We start from the raw sequence: 23441 nt of genomic DNA, 5'->3' as shown, positions 1-23441 counted from the left end.
CCATGAACCTTCCCCTGGTGAGCCATCTCCCACAACAGTATCCAAAACGGTATACCTGTTTGAGAGGGGGATGGCCACAGGGGACCCCTGCACTACCTGCCTGCACCTCTTACTCTGCCTGGTGGTCACCCATTCACTTCCTGCCTGTACTCCCTTTACCTGCGGTGTGACCAACTCGCTAAACGTGCTATCCACGAGTTTCTCTGCATCGCAGATGCTCCACAGTGAGTCCACCCGCAGCTCCAGCTCCGAGATACGATCGGTCAGTAGCTGCAGGTGGACACACTTCCTGCACACATCGTCGGCAGGGACACTGGTAGTGTCCATGACTTCCCACATCTTGCAGGAGGGGCATATCACGGGTGCGAGGTCTGCTGCCATGACTTGCCTTAGCTTAGTTACCCCTTTTAAATTACATTGAAATTAGAAAATGTTATCTATACTAGGGACCTAGGTTCACTAAAAAAAACACTACCTGCTATAAAACCTGCAGACCTTCCCTTTCTTGTTACTTTACTCACAGTAAAATCGTCGAAATACTCACCTGAACCTACTCACCAATCGGCTGCCTCCCCTGTGTCGCGTCACTTTCTGACTGGTGACGTTACCCCGAACTCTGCTGCTGGTCTCAGAGCAAGCCTCGGGCCGCTGCTCTTTATTTCCCCGCTCTCCGCTCTCTCGCCTCTGGTTCCGCCCAGGTCCGCCGCTGCTCAGGTCTCGGGCCTCGGGTCGCTGCTCTTTATATTCTCGCTCTCCGGTCTCTCGCCTCTGGTTCCGCCCAGGTCCGCCGCCGCTCAGGTCTCGGGCCTCGGGTCGCTGCTGTTTATATCCCCGCTCTCTGCTCTCTCACCTCTGGTTCCGCCCAGGTCCGCCGCCGCTCAGTTCTCGGGCCTCGGGTTGCTGCTCTTTATATTCCCGCTCTCCGGTCTCTCGCCTCTGGTTCCGCCCAGGTCCGCCGCCGCTCCTTGAAGTGCGAATCTTTTTTACTCACTTTTTTTCTTCTATTTTCTCCTCTTTGCTGTTTTGTGGGACCTAGTTGTGCACAATGAGGTAATGACCATATCATCAGTTTTAGTGATGTTGGTTGAGGGATAAATATTGGCTAGGACACTGGGGAGAACTCCCCTGCACTTCTGCAAATGGTGCGATGGGATCTTTTACATTCATCTGAGAGGGCCGCAGTTTAACGTTTCATCCAAGAGACGAGATACAAGATTCCATTACTTTGATCAAGAGCCGGGGAATTTCCTAGTTCCTTGGCCAACATTAATCATTTAATCTACACCACTAAAACAGATTAACTGGTCATTTATTGTGTTTGCCTACAAGACAACAATGACTACACTTCAAAAGTAATTCTTTAGCTTTGAAATATTTTGGGACACCCTGAAGATGTGATAAATACTTTATTACTTCACAAGCTGTTTCTAAATCATTTCGATCAAATTGTGTACTTCAATCTCGTCAAGGTTGAAACCTAACTTGAGGGATTCAAATGGTTTCCATCTGGAATAATGGATACCTGAGAACAGATTATGGGATAGAGGTTCAGGTGATTTTTATAGACTTGTGGATATCGGGAATGAGTGTTACAGACTAATCTAATTGAGGCGTTTGAGTGATTTATATTCTAGAATTATGGAAACCTGGGACTGAGTCACAGACTGTAATCTAATTGAGGGGCTTGGGTAGTTTATGTATAGAATAGTAGATACCCATGAGTGAGTTACATGCTGGAATCAAATCGAGGGGTTTGGGTGATTTATATATAAAATATTGAAAGCCTGAGAGTGAGTTATGAGCTGGAATCTAATCATCTGAATCTTCGAATGAGGTTACAGTTTTGAAATTGTCCCATGTACCAGGTTATTTAGCCTGCATAGCAATCCCTGCACTTCAAAGTAATTGTATTTGAAGCACTTTGAGACATGATAAAGCTCTAAACACAAGCATTTTCAATGTTAGCTGATGCACTGTGGCATTGCTCACATTAGTTTGGGGTTTGGAGCACATTTTTAATATTTAGCTCCTAAAATAGCCTGTCCTTCAAAGCCATTGTTTGGGTAATACTTACCAGCAGAAGTTAACTTTTAACTGACCTGATAATTGCATTTACAAATGAAGGTGGTTGTTCCTTTTTATTAATGTTTCAAAATACTTCAAAGATACTTCAAAATGTGATGAACGCACCCAAAATATGGCTAACTAGATAATATATGGTGAAATGTATGAAGGTGGCTAAAAATAATGGCTCGTGACGAATCTTTTGAGATTTGTTTAAATTTAAGATAATAGTCAAAAGAATGAAGTGGTCCTGAGAATTTTTTAATGCATATGGTGGATAAATATTTGAAACATGAATTTCAAACCATCTGGGGAAAGTTCAGGGGGATTGGACTTACCACTTTGAGAGTTGGCACGGATTGATGGGCTGAATGGCCTAATTCTTTACAGGCATATAAGAAATAGTTTGTCAACTGAATAACGATCCATCTCTCACATCTAGCCTCCAATTTCTCTCTGTCCTCCCTCCCTATTGTTTGCTCTTTCAGCTTTCCTCTATCGTCCCTACAAAGCAAATACCCAGTCCTGCGCCCTAGTCATCCTCCCTCAACCCTCACTGCTGAAATCAACATTTGTCTCTCTGTTTAAGGGTGTTCTGAGACCATCATTCATGTGAAAATGGTTGTGAACTGGAGCTGAGTGTTTTGATGTTGGAGAGTGTTCTGTACATAGTGTCCATGTAAGCGGATTGTTACTTCCATTTGTGCCCAGCAAAAAAAAAATTATCCTGACCCTGTAAGAAAGATGACTTCTGCGAACGTTTTCAACTTTCATTCTTTCGTAAAGGAAAACATGTGTTTCATTTCGGTTGCAAAAGAAAGTAATGGGACAAAGCTTCATTCATTTAATCTCCTGAAGAACAATGGTCTTTGCCACACCCAGCCTTTGAGTAGCAGAGCTGACAAACCAGCTAGTCTACTCTCTGCTTCTGCAGTGCAGGAGATCACCTTTCACAGAAACACGAGCACAGGGTCAACTTGTTAAGTAAGAAATCAACAGTATTCATCAGGCAGCAAGTCTGATTTTTGAAACTGTATAGGTACAAAGGGGAGTGCATTCTATTGAATTGCCTCACACATCTGTGCTGTTGTTGCTGCGGCATGCCGGGATTAGCATTGCAGCAGATGGCAGTCCTGGCTTTTGTGGCATAGCTCTTTTGTAAATAGGTTGTACTGCTGCCCCGGAGGATGCCTGGACTCATGTAGCGAGGTGGTTTCAATTGATGCCGCTGGAGGCAGAATTGCTGTGAACATCAATATAAAAAATAAAAACTTGCCTTCCACATAGCAAAACACTCCAAAAAGCTTCACGGGGATGATCAGAAAGAAAAAAAATACTTGCATTTATGTAATGCCTTTCATGACCTCAGGATGTCTGAAAGCACTTTACAGCTAATAATTACTTTTGAATAATGTTCACTGTTGTCATGTAGGAAATGCAGCAGCCAATTTGCACAAGCAAGCTCCCACAAACATCAATGCGATAATGACCAAATGATCTATTTTAGTGTTGGTTGAGAGATAAATTGGCCAGGACACGGGAGAACTCCACTGGTCGTCTTCGAAATAGTGCCTTGGGATCTTTTATGTCCACCTGAGAGGGCAGGCGGGGCCTCAGTTTAATGTCTGATCTGAACGAAGGCACCTCCAACAGTGCAGCGCTCCCTTCGTACTGCATTGGAATGTCAGACTAGATTATGTGCTCAAGTCTTTGGAGTGGGGTTTGAACCCACAACCTTCTGCCTCAGACGAGAGTACCACTGAGTCACAGTGAACACCTGAGACACCAAATGCATGAAAAGAAGGAAAAAACCTGCAGCCGTTTCGGGAAGAACTATGGGAAATTTCCTATGGTGATCAAGCAAGGCTACAGAAGACCATTGGAGCCCACAGCTCATAATTGCAGTTAACTAGAACCTTACTCATTGAAACGTATAAAATTCTGACAGGTTTAGACAGACTGGATGCAGGGAGGATGTTTCCGCTGGCTGTGGGGGTCCAGAACGATGGGTCACAGTCTCAGGAAACGGGGTAGGACATTTAGGACTGAGATGAGGAGAAATTTCTTCACTCAGAGGGTGGTGAACCTGTGGAATTCTCTACCACAGAAGGCTGTGGAGGCCAAGTCACTGAATATATTTAAGAAGGAGCTGGACAGATTTCTAGACACAAAAGACATCAAAGGGTATGGAGAGAGAGTGGGAATATGGTATTGAGATTGAGGATCAGTCATGATCATATTGAATGGTGGAGCAGGCTCGAAGGGCCGAATGGCCTACCCCTGCTCCTGTTTTCTATGTTTACCCACAATAACTGAAAATGCAAAGAGGGAGATGAATTCCTGAAATGTTTACAAGGGAACTTTCTTCATCAGTGTGTTGCTAGCCCATCGAGGAAGGAAGCAGTGCTGGATCTGGGCAGTCACGCCTGGAAACCACTCTGCTGTAAATGACTGGCATTGATTTTAAGCACATAATTTGGATTATGTAACTAACCTCCACTAACTGTATTTTGCTGGAGAAATAATCAATTTGTATTATGTAACTATCCTCTACTCACTGCCTTTTCCCGGAGAAATTACCCTGCTTTTTTTTGGGAGAAGTTGCTGAAGTTTTGATCATGAGTTCTGTTTGCTGCACTTCATTGAGACTCTTTTTAAATAGACTCTGTAAATAGACTTTGTTTTGCTGTTTGCTGAGATAATAAGCTTTGTTTGCTTTGCTGTTTACTTTGTTTGGTGTAAAATACACCATTTGCTCCAAGTTCTTCCATAAGTCCCGTCCCGCCTTCAACTCATTGGCTGATACAGTGGTGTCGATAGACACTCCAACAAAAAGCATACCGACAACTGGACAACCAGGAACACTACAGACAGTTATCCGCAGATCCGACCAAAGAACACACCCACCAGCTCAACAAACTGATCAAGACCTTCGATCCAGACCTTCAAAACATCCTACGCGCTCTCATCCCACGTACTCCCTGCGTGGGAGACTTCTACTGCCTCCCAAAGATACACAAAGCCAACACACCCGGACGTCCTATAGTATCAGGCAACGGAACCCTGTGTGAGAACCTCTCTGGATACGTTGAGGGCATCCTGAAACGCATCGTACAGGGAAACCCCAGCTTCTGTCGCGACACTACAGACTTCCTACAAAAACTCAGTACCCACGGACCAGTTGAACCAGGAACACTTCTCACCACGATGGACATCTCGGCACTCTACACCAGTATCCCCCACGATGACGGCATCGCTGCAACAGCATCAATACTCAACACCAACAACAGCCAATCTCCAGACGCCATCCTACAACTCATCCGCTTCATCCTGGATCACAATGTCTTCACCTTCGATAACCAGTTCTTTACCCAAACACACGGAACAGCCATGGGGACCAAATTCGCACCCTAATATGCCAACATTTTCATGCACAAGTTCGAGCAGGACTTCTTCACTGCACAGGACCTCCAACCAACACTACACACCAGATACATAGACGACATTTCCTTTCTATGGACCCACGGCGAAGAATCACTAAAGAGACTACACGATAACATCAACAAGTTGAATCCCACCATCAAGCTCACCATGGACTACTCCTCAGAATCAGTTTCTTTCTTGGACACACGAATCTCCATCAAAGATAGGCACCTCAGCACCTCACTCTACCGCAAGCCCACGGACAACCTCACGATGCTCCACTTTTCCAACTTCCACCCGAACCACGTCAAAGAGGCCATCCCCTATGGACAGGCCCTGCGAATACACAGGATCTGCTCAGATGAGGAGGAACGCGATGGACACCTACAGACGCTGAAAGACGCCCTCGTAAGAACGGGATATGACGCTCGACTCATCGATCGACAGTTCCGACGGGCCACAGCAAAAAATTGCATAGACCTCCTCAGAAGACTAACACGGGAGGCAACCAACAGAGTACCCTTCGTCGTCCACTACTTCCCCGGAGCGGAGAAACTACGCCATGTTCTCCGCAGCCTTCAACATGTCATCAATGACGACGAACACCTCGCTAAGGCCATCCCCACACCTCCACTACTCGCCTTTAAACAGCCACCCAACCTCAAACAGACCATCGTTCGCAGCAAATTACCCAGCTTTCAGGAGAACAGCGTCCACGACACCACACAACCCTGCCACGGCAACCTCTGCAAGACATGCCAGATCATCGACACAGATACCACCATCACACGAGAGGACACCATCCACCAGGTACATGGTTCATACTCCTGTGACTCGGCCAACGTTGTCTACCTCATACGTTGCAGGAAGGGATGCCCCGGAGCATGATACATTGGCGAGACCATGCAGACACTGCGACAACGGATGAACGGACACCGCGCAACAATCGCCAGACAGGAGGGTTCCCTCTCAGTCAGGGAACACTTCAGCAGTCAAGAACATTCAGCCACCGATCTTCGGGTAAGCGTACTACAAGGAGGCCTTCGAGACACACGACAACGCAAAATCGTCGAGCAGAAATTGATAGCCAAGTTCCGCACCCATGAGGACGGCCTCAACCGGGATCTTGGGTTCATGTCGCACTACACGTAACCCCACCAGCGAATAAAAGTTATCAGTTTTTAATTCAACGGGTCATTTTCAGTCTTTCTCTTCCTTTCGGATGTTTCTCCCTCTCTCTGTTTTGTGTTCTGGCCGTTTGTATATTCGGTGGTCCTGTAGGTAACACCTCTCTGTCTGAACACTTTGATTGCCTTGACAACGGGCAGTTGGAATTATTATCTGTAATCACCAGGTATTGTTCTCTGAATATAAATGCGAAAGGTTCATGGATTTCTTGACATTCACCTGGCGAAGGAGGAAGCCTCCGAAAGCTTGTGATTTTCAAATAAAATTGTTGGACTATAACTTGGTGTTGTAAGATTGTTTACATCAATCAACAAAAAGTAAACAGCAAAGCAAACAAAGTTTATTTACAGCAGTGCGGTCTCCAGGCGTGATTGACGGAGGAATGACCCAATCATCTCCATTCTGGCTGGGAATAGTGGTGTCACTATATGCAACCTCTTTTTATAAGCCAGATAGCAGCCTGTCTGCTTTTTCCTCTTATATAAATGCAAATCATTGTTTATTTGTTTGCTTGTCTTAATTGTAGTTTATAATTTCTACAGCAGAAGACACGGGTACCTGAATGAGGAAAGAAAAAAACGACTGAATTTTTTTAAAATGACGTTGTCAAAAACAGTTGAGCATTCTTAAGCAAATAAGAGGAAGCACTGAATTTTTTTAAAAAAAGGTTTTCAAAATTGAACCTCTTTATGCTAGCTGGACAGGTGGTCTGTCATTAGAAGGGACCCAAAGGTTTCGAACTGATAACATTCAGCTGATTTGGAGGGAGCTGAAGTTTGGCAGCTGCCAACTCAAGTGTTAGATAACGTTGTGCAGTTGAAAGTTCTCGAAGTTGCATTGTAATAGTTTCGAACAGGAGAAGACCTTCGGTCCATCTTGCCCGCCTATCCACAGTATCCCCTTGGTATGTTTCTAATAACCCTGAATCCGATTTGTTGAAAATAACCTGTCTCATTCCTTCTTGAAACCCATTTAAGTTTCTTCTTCCACCACCCATGTCAGTAATCTATTCCACATACTTACCACCCTCTTAGTAAAAAAAGTTCCTCCTGCATTTCCTGTTTTCTTTTGTTCTCCTTAATTGGTAATTCCCCTTGTGCTTAAATTCTGTACATGGCAGAAAAGCTTACTTGGATCCAATTTGAACAAACGTTTCATAATTTTAAACACTTCTATCAGATTCCCATAGTCATCCCTTTTCAAGAGAGAAAAATCCCAGAACAGTCAATCTTTCCTCATATGTCATTTCTTTGAGCTCTGAGACCAACCATGTGGCCCTTCTCTGTACCTCCTCCAATAACTGAATATCTTTTTTGAAATAGGAAGGCCAAAACTGCACTTGGTACTCCAGGTACGGTCTCACCAGAGCCAAATAAAGATTTAAAATGACCTCTCTGGATTTATGTTATAACCCTTGCTATGCATCAGTTCAGTGTAGTACAGGCCTGGGATTGCACCCAGGGGTGTTTATAATCACTTGTCAGTCATTACAGCCTTTGATTATAGCATGTTCACACCTACATTTGCCAAGACACCTGGCTCATATTAGTTGCATCTTGGAACTTAACACGGGTTGGGAGGTTGGAGAAGCTGGGATTTCATCTCAATAGAAATAGCACAGGATCTGCTTTTCCATTCAGTTCTGGATATATCTGGGGGCAGACTCCTTGGTTTTCACACCATCTGTGCCATTTGTAAACAATTTTACAACACCAAGTTATAGTCCAGCAATTTTATTTTAAATTCACAAGCTTTCGGAGGCTACCTCCTTCCTCAGGTGAACGATTCAGGTCATCGTTCACCTGAGGAAGGAGGTAGCCTCCGAAAGCTTGTGAATTTAAAATAAAATTGCTGGACTATAACTTGGTGTTGTAAAATTGTTTACAATTGTCAACCCCAGTCCATCACCGGCATCTCCACATCTGTGCCATCTCGGACTATGTCCGGAAGCGTGATGCCTTGGACTGCTGCTGAACCCTAAGCTGAGCTTCCTTCTCCAGGTTTGTTCTATTAACAAGGCCTAGAAATTGGGCCGTCTACCGCTCGTTGTTTTGACGTTACGCGGTCTCTCGAAGTGCCAAGATGGCTGCGCACGCACGTTTGTAACATGACTTGGGTCAGACGCCATCTTGGTATAGGAATTAGCGCATGTGCAAATAATGAATGCCGGCAGCATGTAACGTAAGGAGAAAATGGATACAATCAATGTGCAATGCCAATTTAAAGTGATAGACATCATTTTGGGACTTAATGCTCCACTCAATGCACAGTCTGAACTGCGACCATCTGAACATGTGCCTGGAGGACGCCCCCAGCAGCGCAATTTAAAGGGACCATACAAGATTTACAGGTTAGTTGCTGGATTATTGCTTCTGGCTGCTGATGCATTTGTAATGTTTTTGGAGGCCTCCTGGACTTGAATACTGAGACGAGGAGGCATAACCTAACATTTAGAGCCAGGATGTGCAGGAGTGAAGTTAGGAAACTATTCTACACACAAAGGGTGGTAGAAGTTTGGAACGCTCTTCTGCAAACGGCAGTTGATGCTAGCTCAATTGTCAATTCTAAATCTGAGATTGATAAATTTTTGTGAACCAAGGGTATTCAGGGATGTGGGACTACGACGGGTATATGGAGTTAGGTCACAGGTCAACCATGATCTTATTGAATGGCAGAACAAGCTCGAGGGGCTAACATGCCACTGCCACTTGCTGCCTCCTGTTCCGCGCTACCTCCTCCTGCAAGAAAGTGGGACGTGTGTCTGTGATGTGCCTGTCGTGGTTGAAGATGGTAGTGGTTGTTGGAGGCCAATCATCTCAGCCCCAGGACATTGCTGCAGGAGTTCCTCAGGGCAGTGTCCTAGGCCCAACCATCTTCAGCTGCTTCATCAATGACCTTCCCTCCATCATAAGGTCAGAAATGGGGATGTTCGCTGATGACTGCACAGTGTTCAGTTCCATTCGCAACCCCTCAAATAATGAAGCAGTCCGAGCCCGCATGCAACAAGACCTGGACAACATTCAGGCTTGGGCTCATAAGTGGCAACAAGAGAGAGTCTAACCACCTCCCCTTGACATTCAACGGCATTACCATCGCCGAATCCCCCACCATCAACATCCTGGGGGTCACCATTGACCAGAAACTTAACTGGACCAGCCATATAAATACTGTGGCTACGAGAGCAGGTCAGAGGCTGGGTATTCTGCGGCGAGTGACTCACCTCCTGACTCCCCAAAGCCTTTCCACCATCTACAAGGCACAAGTCAGGAGTGTGATGGAATACTCTCCACTTGCCTGGATGAGTGCAGCTCCAACAACACTCAAGAAGCTCGACACCATCCAAGATAAAGCAGCCCGCTTGATTGGCACCCCATCCACCACTTGGGGAACTTGGGGAAATAAATAGTGATGTCTTGAGGAGTGTACATATTACAGAGAGGGAGGTGCTGGAAGTCTTAACGCGCATCAAGGTAGATAAATCTCCGGGACCTGATGAAATGTATCCCAGGACGTTATGGGAGGTTAGGGAGGAAATTGCGGGTCCCCTAGCAGAGATATTTGAATCATCCACCGCTACAGGTGAGGTGCCTGAAGATTGGAGGGTAGCAAATGTTGTGCCTTTGTTTAAGAAGGGCGGCAGGGAAAAGCCTGGGAACTACAGACCAGTGAGCCTGACATCTGTAGTGGGTAAGTTGTTAGAGGGTATTCTGAGGGACAGGATCTACAGGCATTTGGAGAGGCAGGGACTAATTAGGAACAGTCAGCATGGTTTTGTGAGAGGAAAATCATGTCTCACGAATTTGATTGAGTTTTTTGAAGGGGTAACCAAGAAGATAGATGAGGGCTGTGCAGTAGACGTGGTCTACATGGACTTCAGCAAAGCATTTGACAAGGTACCGCATGGTAGGTTGTTACATAAGGTTAAATCTCATGGGATCCAAGGTGAGGTAGCCAATTGGATACAAAATTGGCTTGACGACAGAAGACAGAGGGTGGTTGTAGAGGGTTGTTTTTCAAACTGGATGCCTGTGTCCAGCGGTGTGCCTCAGGGATCGGTGCTGGGTCCGCTGTTATTTGTTATTTATATTAATGATTTGGATGAGAATTTAGGAGGCATGGTTAGTAAGTTTGCAGATGACACCAAGATTGGTGGCATTGTGGACAGTGAAGAAGGTTATCTAGGATTGCAACGGGATCTTGATGAATTGGGCCAGTGGGCCGATGAATGGCAGATGGAGTTTAATTTAGATAAATGTGAGGTGATGCATTTTGGTAGATCGAATCGGGCCAGGACCTACTCCGTTAATGGTAGGGCGTTGGGGAGAGTTATAGAACAAAGAGATCTAGGAGTACAGATTCATAGCTCCTTGAAAGTGGAGTCACAGGTGGATAGGGTGGTGAAGAAGGCATTCGGCATGCTTGGTTTCATTGGTCAGAACATTGAATGCAGGAGTTGGGATGTCTTGTTGAAGTTGTACAGGGCATTGGTGAGGCCACACTTGGAGTACTGTGTACAGTTCTGGTCACCCTATTATAGAAAGGATGTTATTAAACTAGAAAGAGTGCAGAAAAGATTTACTAGGATGCTACCGGGACTTGATGGTTTGACTTACAGGGAGAGGTTAGACAGACTGGGACTTTTTTCCCTGGAGAGTAGGAGGTTAAGGGGTGATCTTCTAGAAGTCTATAAAATAATGAGGGGCATAGATAAGGTCGATAGTCAAAATCTTTTCCCAAAGGTAGGGGAGTCTATAACGAGGGGGCATAGATTTAAGGTGAGAGGGGAGAGATACAAAAGGGTCCAGAGGGGCAATTTTTTCACTCAAAGGGTGGTGAGTGTCTGGAACGAGCTGCCAGAGGCAGTAGTAGAGGCGGGTACAATTTTGTCTTTTAAAAAGCATTTGGACAGTTACATGGGTAAGATGGGTATAGAGGGATATGGGCCAAGTGCAGGCAATTGGGACTAGCTTAGTGGTATAAACTGGGCGACATGGACATGTTGGGCCGAAGGGCCTGTTTCCATGTTGTAACTTCCATGATTCTATGATTCTAAACATTCACTCCCTTCACCACCGGCGCACTGTGGCTGCAGTGTGCACCATCCACAGGATGCACTGCAGCAACTCGCCAAGGCTTCTTTGACAGCACCTCCCAAACCCGCGACCTCTACCACCTAGAAGGACAAGAGCAGCAGGCACATGGGAACAACACCACCTGCACGTTCCCCTCCAAGTCACACACCATCCCGACTTGGAAATATATTGCCGTTCCTTCATTGTCGCTGGGTCAAAATCCTGGAACTCCCTTCCTAACAGCACTGTGGGAGAACCGTCACCACACGGACTGCAGCGGTTCAAGAAGGCGGCTCACCACCACCTTCTCGAGGGCAATTAGGGATGGGCAATAAATGCAGGCCTCGCCAGCGACGCCCACATCCCGTGAACGAATAAAAAAAAAGCTGCCAGTATGTGTGGCCTGTGAATTGTGGTTGGGCGCCTTGCAACAGTGGTAATGTGTAAGGGTGAGAGGAAGCATCTGATTGGAAAAGTTGAGTACTAAAGGAGAGTTTGTTGGTATGTTGGTGATGGGGGGCGGGTGCTGTGCGTGGAGCAGTGGATGCGGCTCCTGGTGGTAGGAGCTACCACTTGAGTTCACTTCGCTCACCTTGATCACTTGTGTCAAAGCATTGAACTTCGTCCTGCACTTCATCTCTGGTCATGGTCCTATGCGCCAGGCATTGACTTCGTGCCCTGCTGCCTTTTGAGCATATATTTGGAGGGCCTCTTTCCCCACTGCGGATATAGGATGTCCCTCCTTCTGTTGACCTCTTGCACCAAGGCCTCGAGAGCATCAGCAGAGAATCTTGGTGCACACACTCTTGGAGGCTTCGTACAAACTCAGATTGTCAGATTGTTGAGGTCCAGCATGCAGATTTTAGGATGTGGGATTTAGTAGTGTGCCACCTTTATTCAGTGTTTTAACATAACTCATCCGTTTGTAAATATAGGGATGGGACCTTCATCTGTGTTTTATGTGTGCGATGTCTGATCTCCGTTCAGACTCCGTGCAGACAGCAGACTGTTCTTTTCAGCGAATGTCTCGTCCTGCCTGCGCAGGAAGCACCGGGTGTGGGCTAGTCGAGGATCGCGCTACCTACGCCCGATTATTGGCCTTGTACAATTTAACCCCACAAGACTTTTTTTTCAACTTTCCACATTGCCTTTCTTTACCGCTGCTGAAACTATAACCTAAATCCTCCCACCTTGCCACTTCTCCCACCTTTCAAAAGGCTCCTTAAAGACCCTTTTCCTTCACCGTTTCTTCAGCCCGCATCCTTATCTTTTCTGTTTCGCCCTTATTCCCTGTTGCTCGCTGTCTCCTTTTTCTCTTTCTCCCTACAAAGTGCTCTAATTTGCACTCTTGCACATGATGACCATTGTAGAAATACAAGTCATTGGAAATAATAATCAGCAGATGCCCAGTGAAGCTGTGGTGCAGTGTGCTACGTGGGTACTTTATGGAAACAGTGTCCACAGTCCTTGTGGAGACTTAAGTCCCATCTTCACACTGAGGATACCATCCAACGTGTTGTGTGGCATTACCACCGTGCTAAATGGAACAAATTCAGAACAGATCTGGCAGCTCAAAACTGGGCATCCATGAGGTGCTGTGGGCCATCAGCAGCAGCAGAATTGTATTCCACCACAATCTGTAACCTCATGGCCTGGCATATTCCTCACTCTACCATTACCATCAAGCCAGGGGTTCAGTGAGGAGTGTAGAAGAGCAAGCCAGGAGCAGCACCAGGTGTACCTAATAATGAGGTGCCAACCTGGTGAAACTACAGCACAGGACTACACACATGCTAAACAGCAGAAGCAGCATGCTATAGATTGAGCTTAGCGATCCCTCAACCAACAGATCAGATCAAAGCTCTGCAGTCCTGCCACATCCAGTCATGAATGGTGGTGGACAATTAAACAACTAACGGGAGGAGGAGGCTCCGTGAATATCCCCACCCCCAATGATGGCGGAGCCCGGCATGTGAGTGCAAAAGACAAGGCTGAAGTTATTTGCAGCCATCTTCAGCCAGAAGTGCCGAGTGGATGATCCATCTTGGCCTCCTCCCGAAATCCCCACCATCACAGAAGCCAGTCTTCAGCCAATTTGATTCACTCCACGTGATATCGCGAAACAGCTGAGTGCACTGGATACAGCAAAGGCCATGAGCCCCGACAACATCCCGGCTGTAGTGCTGAAGATTTGTGCTCCAGAACTAGCTGCGCCTCTAGCCAAGCAGTTCCAGGACAGCTGCAACACTGGCATCTACCCAACAATGTGGAAAATTATGCAGGTATGTCCTGTCCACAAAAAGCAGGACAAATCCAATCCGGCCAATTACCGCCCCATCATTCTACTCTCAATCACCAGCAAAGCGATGGATGGTGTCATTGACAGTGTTATCAAGCGGCACTTATCAAAAACCTGCTCACCAATGCTCAGTTTGGATTCTGCCAGGACAACTCGGCTCCAGACCTGAATACAGTCTTGATCCGAACATGGACAAAAGAGCTGAATTCCAGAGGTGAGGTGAGAGTGACTGCTCTTGACATCAAGGCAGCATTTGACCGTGTGTGACATCAAGGAGCCCGAGTAAAATTGAAGTCAGTGGGAATCGGGGAAAACTCTCCAGTGGCTGGAGTCAAACCTAGCACAAAGGAAGATGGTAGTGGTTGTTGGAGGCTAATCATCTCAGCCCTAGGACATTGCTGCAGGAGTTCCTCAGGGCATTGTCCTTGGCCCAACCATCTTCAGCTGCTTCATCAATGACCTTCCCTCTATCATAAGGTCAGAAATGGAGATGTTCACTGATGATTGCACAGCGTTCAGTTCCATTCGCAACCCCTCAGATAATGAAGCAGTCCGTACCCGCATGTGGCAAGAACTGGACGACATCCAGACTTGAACTGATAAATGGCAAGTAACATTCACACCAGACAAGTGCCAGGCAATGACCATCTCCAAAAAGAGAGAGTCGAACCACTTCCCCTTGACATTCAACGGCACTACCATCACCGAATCCCCCACCATCAACACACTGGGGGTCACCATTGACCAGAAACTTAACTGGACCAGCCACATTAATACTGGCAAGAGCAGGTCAGAGGCTGGTGTTCTGCCGTGAGTCATTTACTTCCTGACTCCCTAAAGCCTTCCACCATCTACAAGGCACAAGTCAGGAGTGTGATGGAATACCTGGATGAGTGGAGCTCCAACAACAGTCAAGAAGCTTGACACCATCCAGGATAAAGCAGCCTGCTTGATTGGCACCCCATTCAACACCTTAAACATTCACTCCCTCCACCACCAACACACCGTGGCTGCAGTCTGTACAATCTACAAGATGCATTGCAATAACTTGCAAACACTTCTTCGACAGTACCTTCCAAACCCGCAACCTCTACCACCTAGAAGGACAAGGACAGCAAGCGCATGGGAACACATCACCTGCACGTTCCCCTCCAAGTCACGTACCATCCTGACTTGGAAATATATCACTGTTCCTTCATCGTCGCTTGGTTAAAATCATGGAACTCCGTACTTAACAGCACTGTGGGAGAACCTTCACCACACGGACTGCAATGGTTCAAGAAGGTGGCTCACCACCACCTTCTCAAGGGCAAGTAGGGATGGGCAATAAATGCTGGCCTTACCAGCGATGCCCTCATCCCATGAATGAATAGAAAAAAAACAACGCAGATGGAATTGGTTTGATTGGAAGTTTGCAATGCTTTCTGCTCACAGTGGGTTTCCTTAATTTTTAAAAAATTCATTCATGGGATGTGGGCGTCGTTGGCAAGGCCAGCATTTATTGCCCATCCCTAACTGCCCTTGAGAATTGGGGTTGATGTGCCATATATTTGACTTGTAGAGTTATTTGGAGACAGAATGCACTGCCACTTTAGAGAAAATACTGCTGCGATTTTGTTTTGCAGGAATCATTAGACTAAAGGAGTTGCTTTTGATCGCCTGATGGTTTCCTTAATGGGCTTATTTCTTTATGAATTCCACTCGTCCTGGGGGTCATTTTGAGTTTCGTTTTTCTCAAAATTAAGTGCTCATATCCTATGCTTGACTGCATGACTGGATCAAGAATAATTGACTGAGCGATTCTGATTTTTCAATAAAAACCGGTAAGCTCACGACCAAGGAATGAATGTACATCTAAGTAGGTGCATTATTAACTTGTGTTGCTTACCTGTTCGCCTGGTCATGATACATTAGACGAAGTTACGACTCATTCTTCTCGTTAATGGCTATATGGGCTGATAGCCAAAGGATTTCTCTCAAATCTGTCTGTCTAAAGTAATTTGAATGCTTCACAAAATAATTTTTCTTGTAACTGCAGCACTTTTGTGCTCCGAGTAGACTCAAAATTAAGTCATCCAATTTGTACATTTGCATGTGCTTCTTTCATTCTCGGGATATGTTTGTCTCTGGCAAGGCCGACATCCACTCCCATCCCTGACTTGGAGATGGTGATGGTCGGCTGCCTTCTTGAACCGCTGCAGTCCGTCTGATTTTATTCTTGTTATTCTTTGTGGCAGTTTGTAGCCAGATCACTTCAGAGGGCAGTTGAGAGTCAGCCACGTTGGTGTGGGACTGGAGTCACAGATAGGCCAGACCAGGTAATGACGGCAGGTTTCCTTCCCTAAAGGGAGACCAAACGAAAAGGAGGAACACTGGGCTTCCACGTACAAAGCTGCCTCCTTCCTTCTGACATGTACTGCATTATAAAATAGTCGTAATTTAGTCTCTATCAAAGGAACTGAGGCAGAAGTGCAGATGATGAGATGTCTTCCACTGTGGGTTGTGGAGCCTGCGCATTGGTTGCCAGTGTTTAAGTTTTATAGGGATTGTCCCCATGTTTGCATTTCTGACAAATCATTCGAACAGCAATCAAAAAATGAGGAAGGAGGGGAAGGATTTTAACTTTTTTAGACCTTCTGTGGTGCAGCAGCTGTTTGGAATGCATTACGTCAGGTAGTATGGTGGTACATAGTGTTGGATCCTGCAGACTGTCGCTGTCAGTTCCTGTCAAAGAGTTCTTGCCCTTGCTGTTAGGGTGAGACAGTGGATGGGAATAGCAAAATGCTGCTTCGTAGGACATCTGCCATCACCCAATTCCAGCTGCTCAAGTGGCTTTGAACAGGTCTTTTAGGTCACATGCCACTCACACTCTCCTGCAGTTCATTGAAAGGACTTGTTAAATTCTTAAATCCATTCATGGGGCATAAACCAATGGCCATTTACACAAAGATAAGATGAGTAAATAGTTTGGGTACTGTGCCAAAATTCGTTTTGTGGTACTGTGTGGTACTGAACTATCCAGACCTGTAAGGTCCAATGGTTTGCACAGAGTTTGGTTATCTTAGCTGGAACAGTCATAGAGGATGCTGCAGTTGGCTTGGGAGAGCTGGATAAAATGAGCTGGGGTGATGTTTCTCATCACCTAGCGACCCTGTTAGAAAGTGTGTTAGTGTAATTGTTATGTGAGGCCAGGATCAAGCTCCACTGTGCTGTGTCCCCCAGGGAACTGTGTCGACTGTAGCGCCTCAATCGCTGCAGTGGCTGAGGTCAGCAATCTCAGTGCAGAATGGGAATCGAACTATGATTTTTCTCTTTCCATGTTCATCCAGGACAACTGATTTAACAATTCCTGAATCAATTTTTTCTTTTGCAGTTGTTTCATGAAACTGTTGAAATAAAATCACCCCTCCCTTAATAAGGTTATGCAATATCTAATGCTTGAACAAGTGCGTGTCTTTGTTGTTTAAATTCATCACGCACTTGTGCCTTGGAAAGATTTTCTATGTTAAAGTCACGATATAAAATCAAGTTGTTGTTGAATATTGCAAGAGATATCCTATTTTGAGTGCAGTTGTGTTCAACTGAAATGTTTCCCAATGATTCTAAATGTTAGAAGGGGAATTATCATGACCAGGAAATATCGGTGTCATTGTTATCAGTGTCATCCTCACCTCTTGTTATAATAATTTAGGCCTTAAATCTGCTGGCTAGTTGCAGCCGGTTAAATATTTTGCATTTCATGTTTTTAACAACAACCTGCATGCATAAAACGAGCCAAAAATATTTAAGAGGGGTGGCTAAAACTTGGACAAAGAGATTGATTTAAAGGAGAGGGAGGTGGAGAACTGTAGAGATTTAGGGAGGTAATTCCAGAGCATAGGACTGAGAGGGCTGAAAGCACGGCCGCCAATGGTGAGTTGAAGGGAGTGGGAGCTTCACAAGAGGCTCGAATTGGAGGAACGCAGAATTCTCGTAGGATTGTACGGCTGCAGGGGATTACAGAGATAGGGAGGCCATGGAGGGATTTGATTTTAAAATGCAGGCAATGGTGGACCGGGAGCCAATGTAAGTCAGCGAGAACAGGGGTGATGGGTGAGCGGGACTTGGCATGGGTTAGGATACGGGCAGCAGAGTTTTGGATAAGCTCAAGTTTATCGAGGGTAGAGGATGGGAGGCCGGCCAGGCGAACATGTGAATAGTTGAGTCTGGAGGTAACAAAGGCATGGATAAGGTTTCAGCAGCAAATGGGCTACGGCAGGGGTGGAGACAGGTGATATTATGCAGGTAGAAGTCCACAATCTTTGTGAGAGAGATGATATGAGGTCGGAAGCTCAGCTCTCATTAGAATTTTTAACTATGTTCACTTGAACCATAACAAAAACCCATCAGATTTTGTCTGTTTCGAGCTGTGTAATTCTGGTGGTTACAGGTCTCTGACTGTCAATGATAGTGGTGGGAGCAATTAAAGATGATGAATTAAGAGTTCACACAACATTAAACCATGTTAGTTTAAGTCTGATATTCCTATAATGTGTTGATGCCAGCACACTACATAAGTGTGACCAGTTTTGTAGTCAATGTTGGTTCTGGCATGTCATGTGTGACTTTTTTTCTACTCCCCCCCCCCCCCCCCCCCCTTCAAATAGTGTGTTGGTGCTAGTGCACTACATAAATATGATTATACTGTAGCATGTTGGTGCTAGTGCACAGTAGAAGTTTGATTTTCCCCCCTCTTCTACTATAGCATTAGTGTCATGCTACAAGTGTGATTTTCTTTTTCCAAAAGTGTGTTGGTATCGATAAACAATATGTGATTTCCCCCCTTCCCCTCCTCGTGACATTGGTGTCACACTACATGAGTGTGATTTTCCAATGGTATGTTGGTGCCGGTACACTACATAAGCCCAAGGACAATATATGGGCTTTGCTCACTGCCTGTAATGACTGGAGCAAGTTTGGAATGGACACCGGCCCTTGTCCAACCAGTCCTTGGTGCAGCATGTGGTACACCAGAGAGGCTTGAGAGTCTATCGCTGATTGTGATCCTGCTTCTGTAAGATGGCAGATATTAAATGGCTGTGACAGTAATTCAGTCTTAATGCTCTGCTGCTATTTGTAAATGACTCAAAGGTGTGGGCCAAGAAGGTGAGTGTAGGCTTTCTGTTGCAGCTCATGACGTCAGTGGAGCCATTGCATTTAAATTATTTGTTAATAGGTTGTCAGCATTCAATTTTCATCACTGTTAAGTGGGGTTTTCTCTACATCTAAACTCCGAAGTATTTGAATTTCTGTTCCTTTTGTGCAGGGTTAGCTATTGTATCACTCCAGTTTTCTCAATTCCTCACCTGAAGGTGCTGACTCTTCCTTGGATACAAGCCCATAGTCTTCTGTATCTAATCGCTCCTTCACCCCCTACTCCCCGCCAAAAAAATCCAGTTCTTCTCCCAAGCAACTGTTCTTCATATACACAAGGGTCATCAGGACGTTTGACCATGGTGGGGGGCATTGCAATTCAGCCCAATCTTATACATTTCCCAGCAGGGATCACTTGCTGATTCATGTTCAGGAGTAGGAATCCTTACAGTTGATGCCAGGTGACTCAACACAATCCAACCATTGAGTTTGGGTAGTTCTGGTGTACACAGCTCAGCAACAACACTCAATTTACTTCGAGTTAATTTTAAACCTAAATTAGACAGTGGCAGAGTGCTCTGGTCAGACTGCACCTTGAGTATGTGTCCAGTTTTAATCATCGAGACATGTGCAAGGCATTGAAGCCCTGGAAATGGTGCAGAAGAGTGCCAAAGATTAATCTATGGAGTCAGAGAACTGAGTCATGAGTAAGGACTGCAGAAATTTTGGCTTTTCTGGCGATCTGTGGAGATATTTAAGACAGTAAAAGATGTAGATAACTTCAATCCAGCGACACTACATCATGTTAACTGGTGACAATAGGACAAGAGCATTAAGGTTGAAACTGACAAAAGGCAAATTTAGAAATGATGGCTGGAAGTTACTTTTCATACCAGATGTGATCAAAATGTGGATTGGACATCCAGGTCAGAAACTGGAGCAAAAAACCCTGGAATTATTTTTTAAAACACTCGTGCTTTGACGGGATGGACTTCGGGGTGAATGAGCTGGGATGGGATGGGTGCCCATCCTCACCTGGCATGTGGCCAAGGTGCTGGATGTCTGCTGGTGCTGAGGGAATCAACAAGAAGAGGACAGAAAAGTGGGAGAAAATTGCAGGGACAAAATGACAAATAAATTTGTGTGGACATTTAACAGAGGAGCTGGAAAGATTTTTTCTTTCATTCATGGGATGTGGGCATCACTGGCAAGGTCAGCATTTATTGCCCATCCCTAATTGCCCTTGAGAAGGTGGTGGTGAGCCACCTTCTTTAACCGCTGTAGTCCGTGTGGTGAAGGTACTCCCACAGTGCTGTTAGGGAGGGAGTTCCAGGATTTTGACCCAGCGACGATGAAGGAACGACGACATGTTTCCAAGTCAGAATGGTGTGGACTTGGAGGGGAAACATGCAGGTGGTGTTGTTCCCATGTGCCTGCTGCCCTTGTCCTTCGAGGTGATAGAGGTCGCGGGTGTGGGAAGTGCTGTCAAGAAGCCTTGGCGAGTTGCTGCAGTGCATCCTGTGGATGGTACACACTGCAGCCATGGTGCACCAATGGTGGAGGGAGTGAATGTTTAAGGTGGTGGTTGGGGTGCCAATCAAGTGGGCTGCTTTGTCCTGGATGGGGTCGAGCTTCTTGGAGTGTTGTTGGAGCTGCATTCATCCAGGCAAGTGGAGAGTATTCCATCACACTCCTGACTTGTGCCTTGTAGATGATGGAAAGGCTTTGGGGAGTCAGGAGGTGAGTCACTCGCCGCAGAATACCCAGCCTCTGACCTGCTCTTGTAGTCACATTATCTATATGGCTGGTCCAGTTAAGTTTCAGGTCAATGGTGACCCCCAGGATGTTCATTTTCGGCAATGGTAATGCCATTGAATGTCAAGGGGAGGTGGTTAGACTCTCTCTTGTAGATGGTCATTGCCTGGCACTTATCAGCCCAAGACTGGATGTTGTCCAGGTCTTGCTGCATGCAGGCACGGACTACTTCATTGTTTGAAGGGTTGCGAATGGAACTGAACACTGTGCAATCATCAGCGTACATCCCCACTTCTGACCTTATGGAGGGAAGTTCATTGATGAAGCAGCTGAAGATGGTTGGGCCAAGGACACTGCCCTGAGGAACTCCTGCAGCAATGTCCTAGGGCTGAGATGATTGGTCTCCAACAACCACTACCATCTTCCTTTGTGCTCGGTATGACTCCAGCCACTGGAGAGTTTTCCCCTGATTCCCATTGACTTCAATTTTACTAGGGCTCCTTGATGCCACACTCGGTCAAATGCTGCCTTGATGTCAAGGGCGGTCACTCTCACCTCACCTCTGGAATTCAGCTCTTTTGTCCATGTTTGGACCAAGGCTGCAATGAGGTCTGGAGCCCAGTGGTCCTGATGGAACCCAAATTGAGCATCGGTAAGCAGGTTATTGGTGAATAAGTGCTGCTTGATAGCACTGTCGACGACACCTTCCATCACTTTGCTAATGATTGCGAGTAGACTGATGGGGTAGTAAATGTCCGGATTGGATTTGTCCTGCTTTTTGTGGGCAGGACATACCTGGGCAATTTTCCATATTGTCGGGTAGATGCCAGTGTTGTAGCTGTACTGGAACAGCTTGGCTAGAGGTGCAGCTAGTTCTGGAGCACAAGTCTTCAGCGCTAGAGTCGAGATGTTGCCTTTGCTGTATCCAGTACTGAGTATGAGTACTCACGAGGGCTAAAAAGATCACTTGATTTCTGTGTACTCTGCTGTGTCCCAGCAAATTTATGGCACTGTCTGCAAGGAGGCTTAATTGGAGAGATTTGATTGATTTGACTTTCTCTCTTTTTCCAGGGCCCGGTTGTCCTTGGTGACGCTCAGTTGCCAGAAGATCTGATGAAGCACCAGTGCCGGTTAGTAACGACGTCCTCGGCAGTCGGCTCGCAAGGCCCTGAGACATACTCCAACTCCTTGTCTGCCGAAGTGAAAGTCCCTATCGCCAATAACAAATGCGAACTTTCTCCCTGCAGCCCATCTCTCCTCTTGCGGAACATTGATAAACAGGTGTGTGATCAAGAGTTCGAAATGTTGGTAGTCCAAAATGTTTCTGAAGTTTAAAAAAAATATTCTATGCTTTAGTGCAATTTTAATTGGTCTATTGGATTATTATGGCACTGACAGTGTCTGTTGGATTTCTGTAAAGTGTATTGATCAGCGGAGGATACATTCGTGTAGTAGTTTAACAATCCAGAAGACGTGAGTTCAAATCCCACCATGACAGTTTGAGAATTTGAGCTCAGTTTGTAAAAAAAACCTGAAAATTCAGAAGCTGGTGTCAGTATAAGTCTCCTTATCTAAGGAAGGATATAATTGCCTTAGAGGCGGTGCAATGAAGGTTCACTGGATTGATTCCTAGGATGAGGGTTGTCCTATGTGGAGAGATTAAGTAGAATGGGCCTATACTGTCTGGAGTTTAGAAGAATGAGAGGTGATCTTATTGAAACATATAAGATTCTGAGGGGGCTTGACAGGATAGATGCTGAGAGGTTGTTTCCCCTGGCTGGAGAGTTTAGAACTAGGGGGCATACTCTCAGGATAAGGGGTCAGCCATTTAATACTGAGATGACGAGGAATTTCTTCTGTGAATCTTTGGAATTCTCTACCCCAGAGGGCTGTGGATGCTGAGTCATTGAGTATATTGAAGGCTGAGATAGATAGATTTTTGAACTCTAGGGGAATCAAGGGATAGGGGGATCAGGCGGAAAGTGGAGTTGAGGTCGAAGATCAGCCATGATCTTTTTGAATGGCGGAGCAGGCTCGAGGGGCCGTATGGCCTACTACTGCTCCTACTTCTTATGCCCTTATGTAAGAAGGCTCACCACCACCCCCTCAGGGCAACTAGAGATGGACAGTAGATGCCAGCCTTGCTAGTGATGCCCACATCCTGAGAATGATTTTTTTTAAAAAATCATGTTATGTCCGTTTAAACCGTGAAAACCACCCAACAGTAAAACAACAGCTGGCACTTACGAGGGTACGTTTTAAGCGCAGCGCTCTTGTCCGCTATGATCGGGGTCTTCTGGTTGCTTCAAATTGTCCTGGAGCCAGGGCGGGAGGGGGGTACCTTAAAAAAAAAAAAATTTGAACTCCTGCCTTCATGTCTTCAGCCTGCCCCCACGACGCTGCAGACTTCCCAGTTCGTGGGGGGTTCAAGGGCCAGTGCCCTCCAGTGCTCCTTCACTGGGAGGCCCAAAGCTTGGATGCACAGAAAAATGAGGAGGAAGGCCTGC

The 23441-nt window shown here is 45.9% G+C and overlaps 1 protein-coding gene across 4 annotated transcripts in view; it reads left to right on the top strand.

Moving 5' to 3' along the window:
- Positions 1–23441, top strand: part of LOC137312488 (KAT8 regulatory NSL complex subunit 1-like) — a 201835-nt gene that overhangs the window by 144988 nt on the left and 33406 nt on the right. For all 4 annotated transcript variants that reach the window (XM_067979051.1, XM_067979045.1, XM_067979040.1 and 1 more), the window contains exon 3: positions 22006–22215. In XM_067979051.1, coding sequence (XP_067835152.1) covers positions 22006–22215 — 210 coding nt within the window. The remainder of the gene's footprint in view (positions 1–22005; positions 22216–23441) is intronic.

This window comes from Heptranchias perlo, chromosome 3 (genome assembly GCF_035084215.1).
Source record: "Heptranchias perlo isolate sHepPer1 chromosome 3, sHepPer1.hap1, whole genome shotgun sequence".
In the NCBI taxonomy this organism is placed as follows: Eukaryota; Metazoa; Chordata; class Chondrichthyes; order Hexanchiformes; family Hexanchidae; genus Heptranchias; species Heptranchias perlo.
This window is presented reverse-complemented; position numbering and strand designations above follow the sequence as displayed.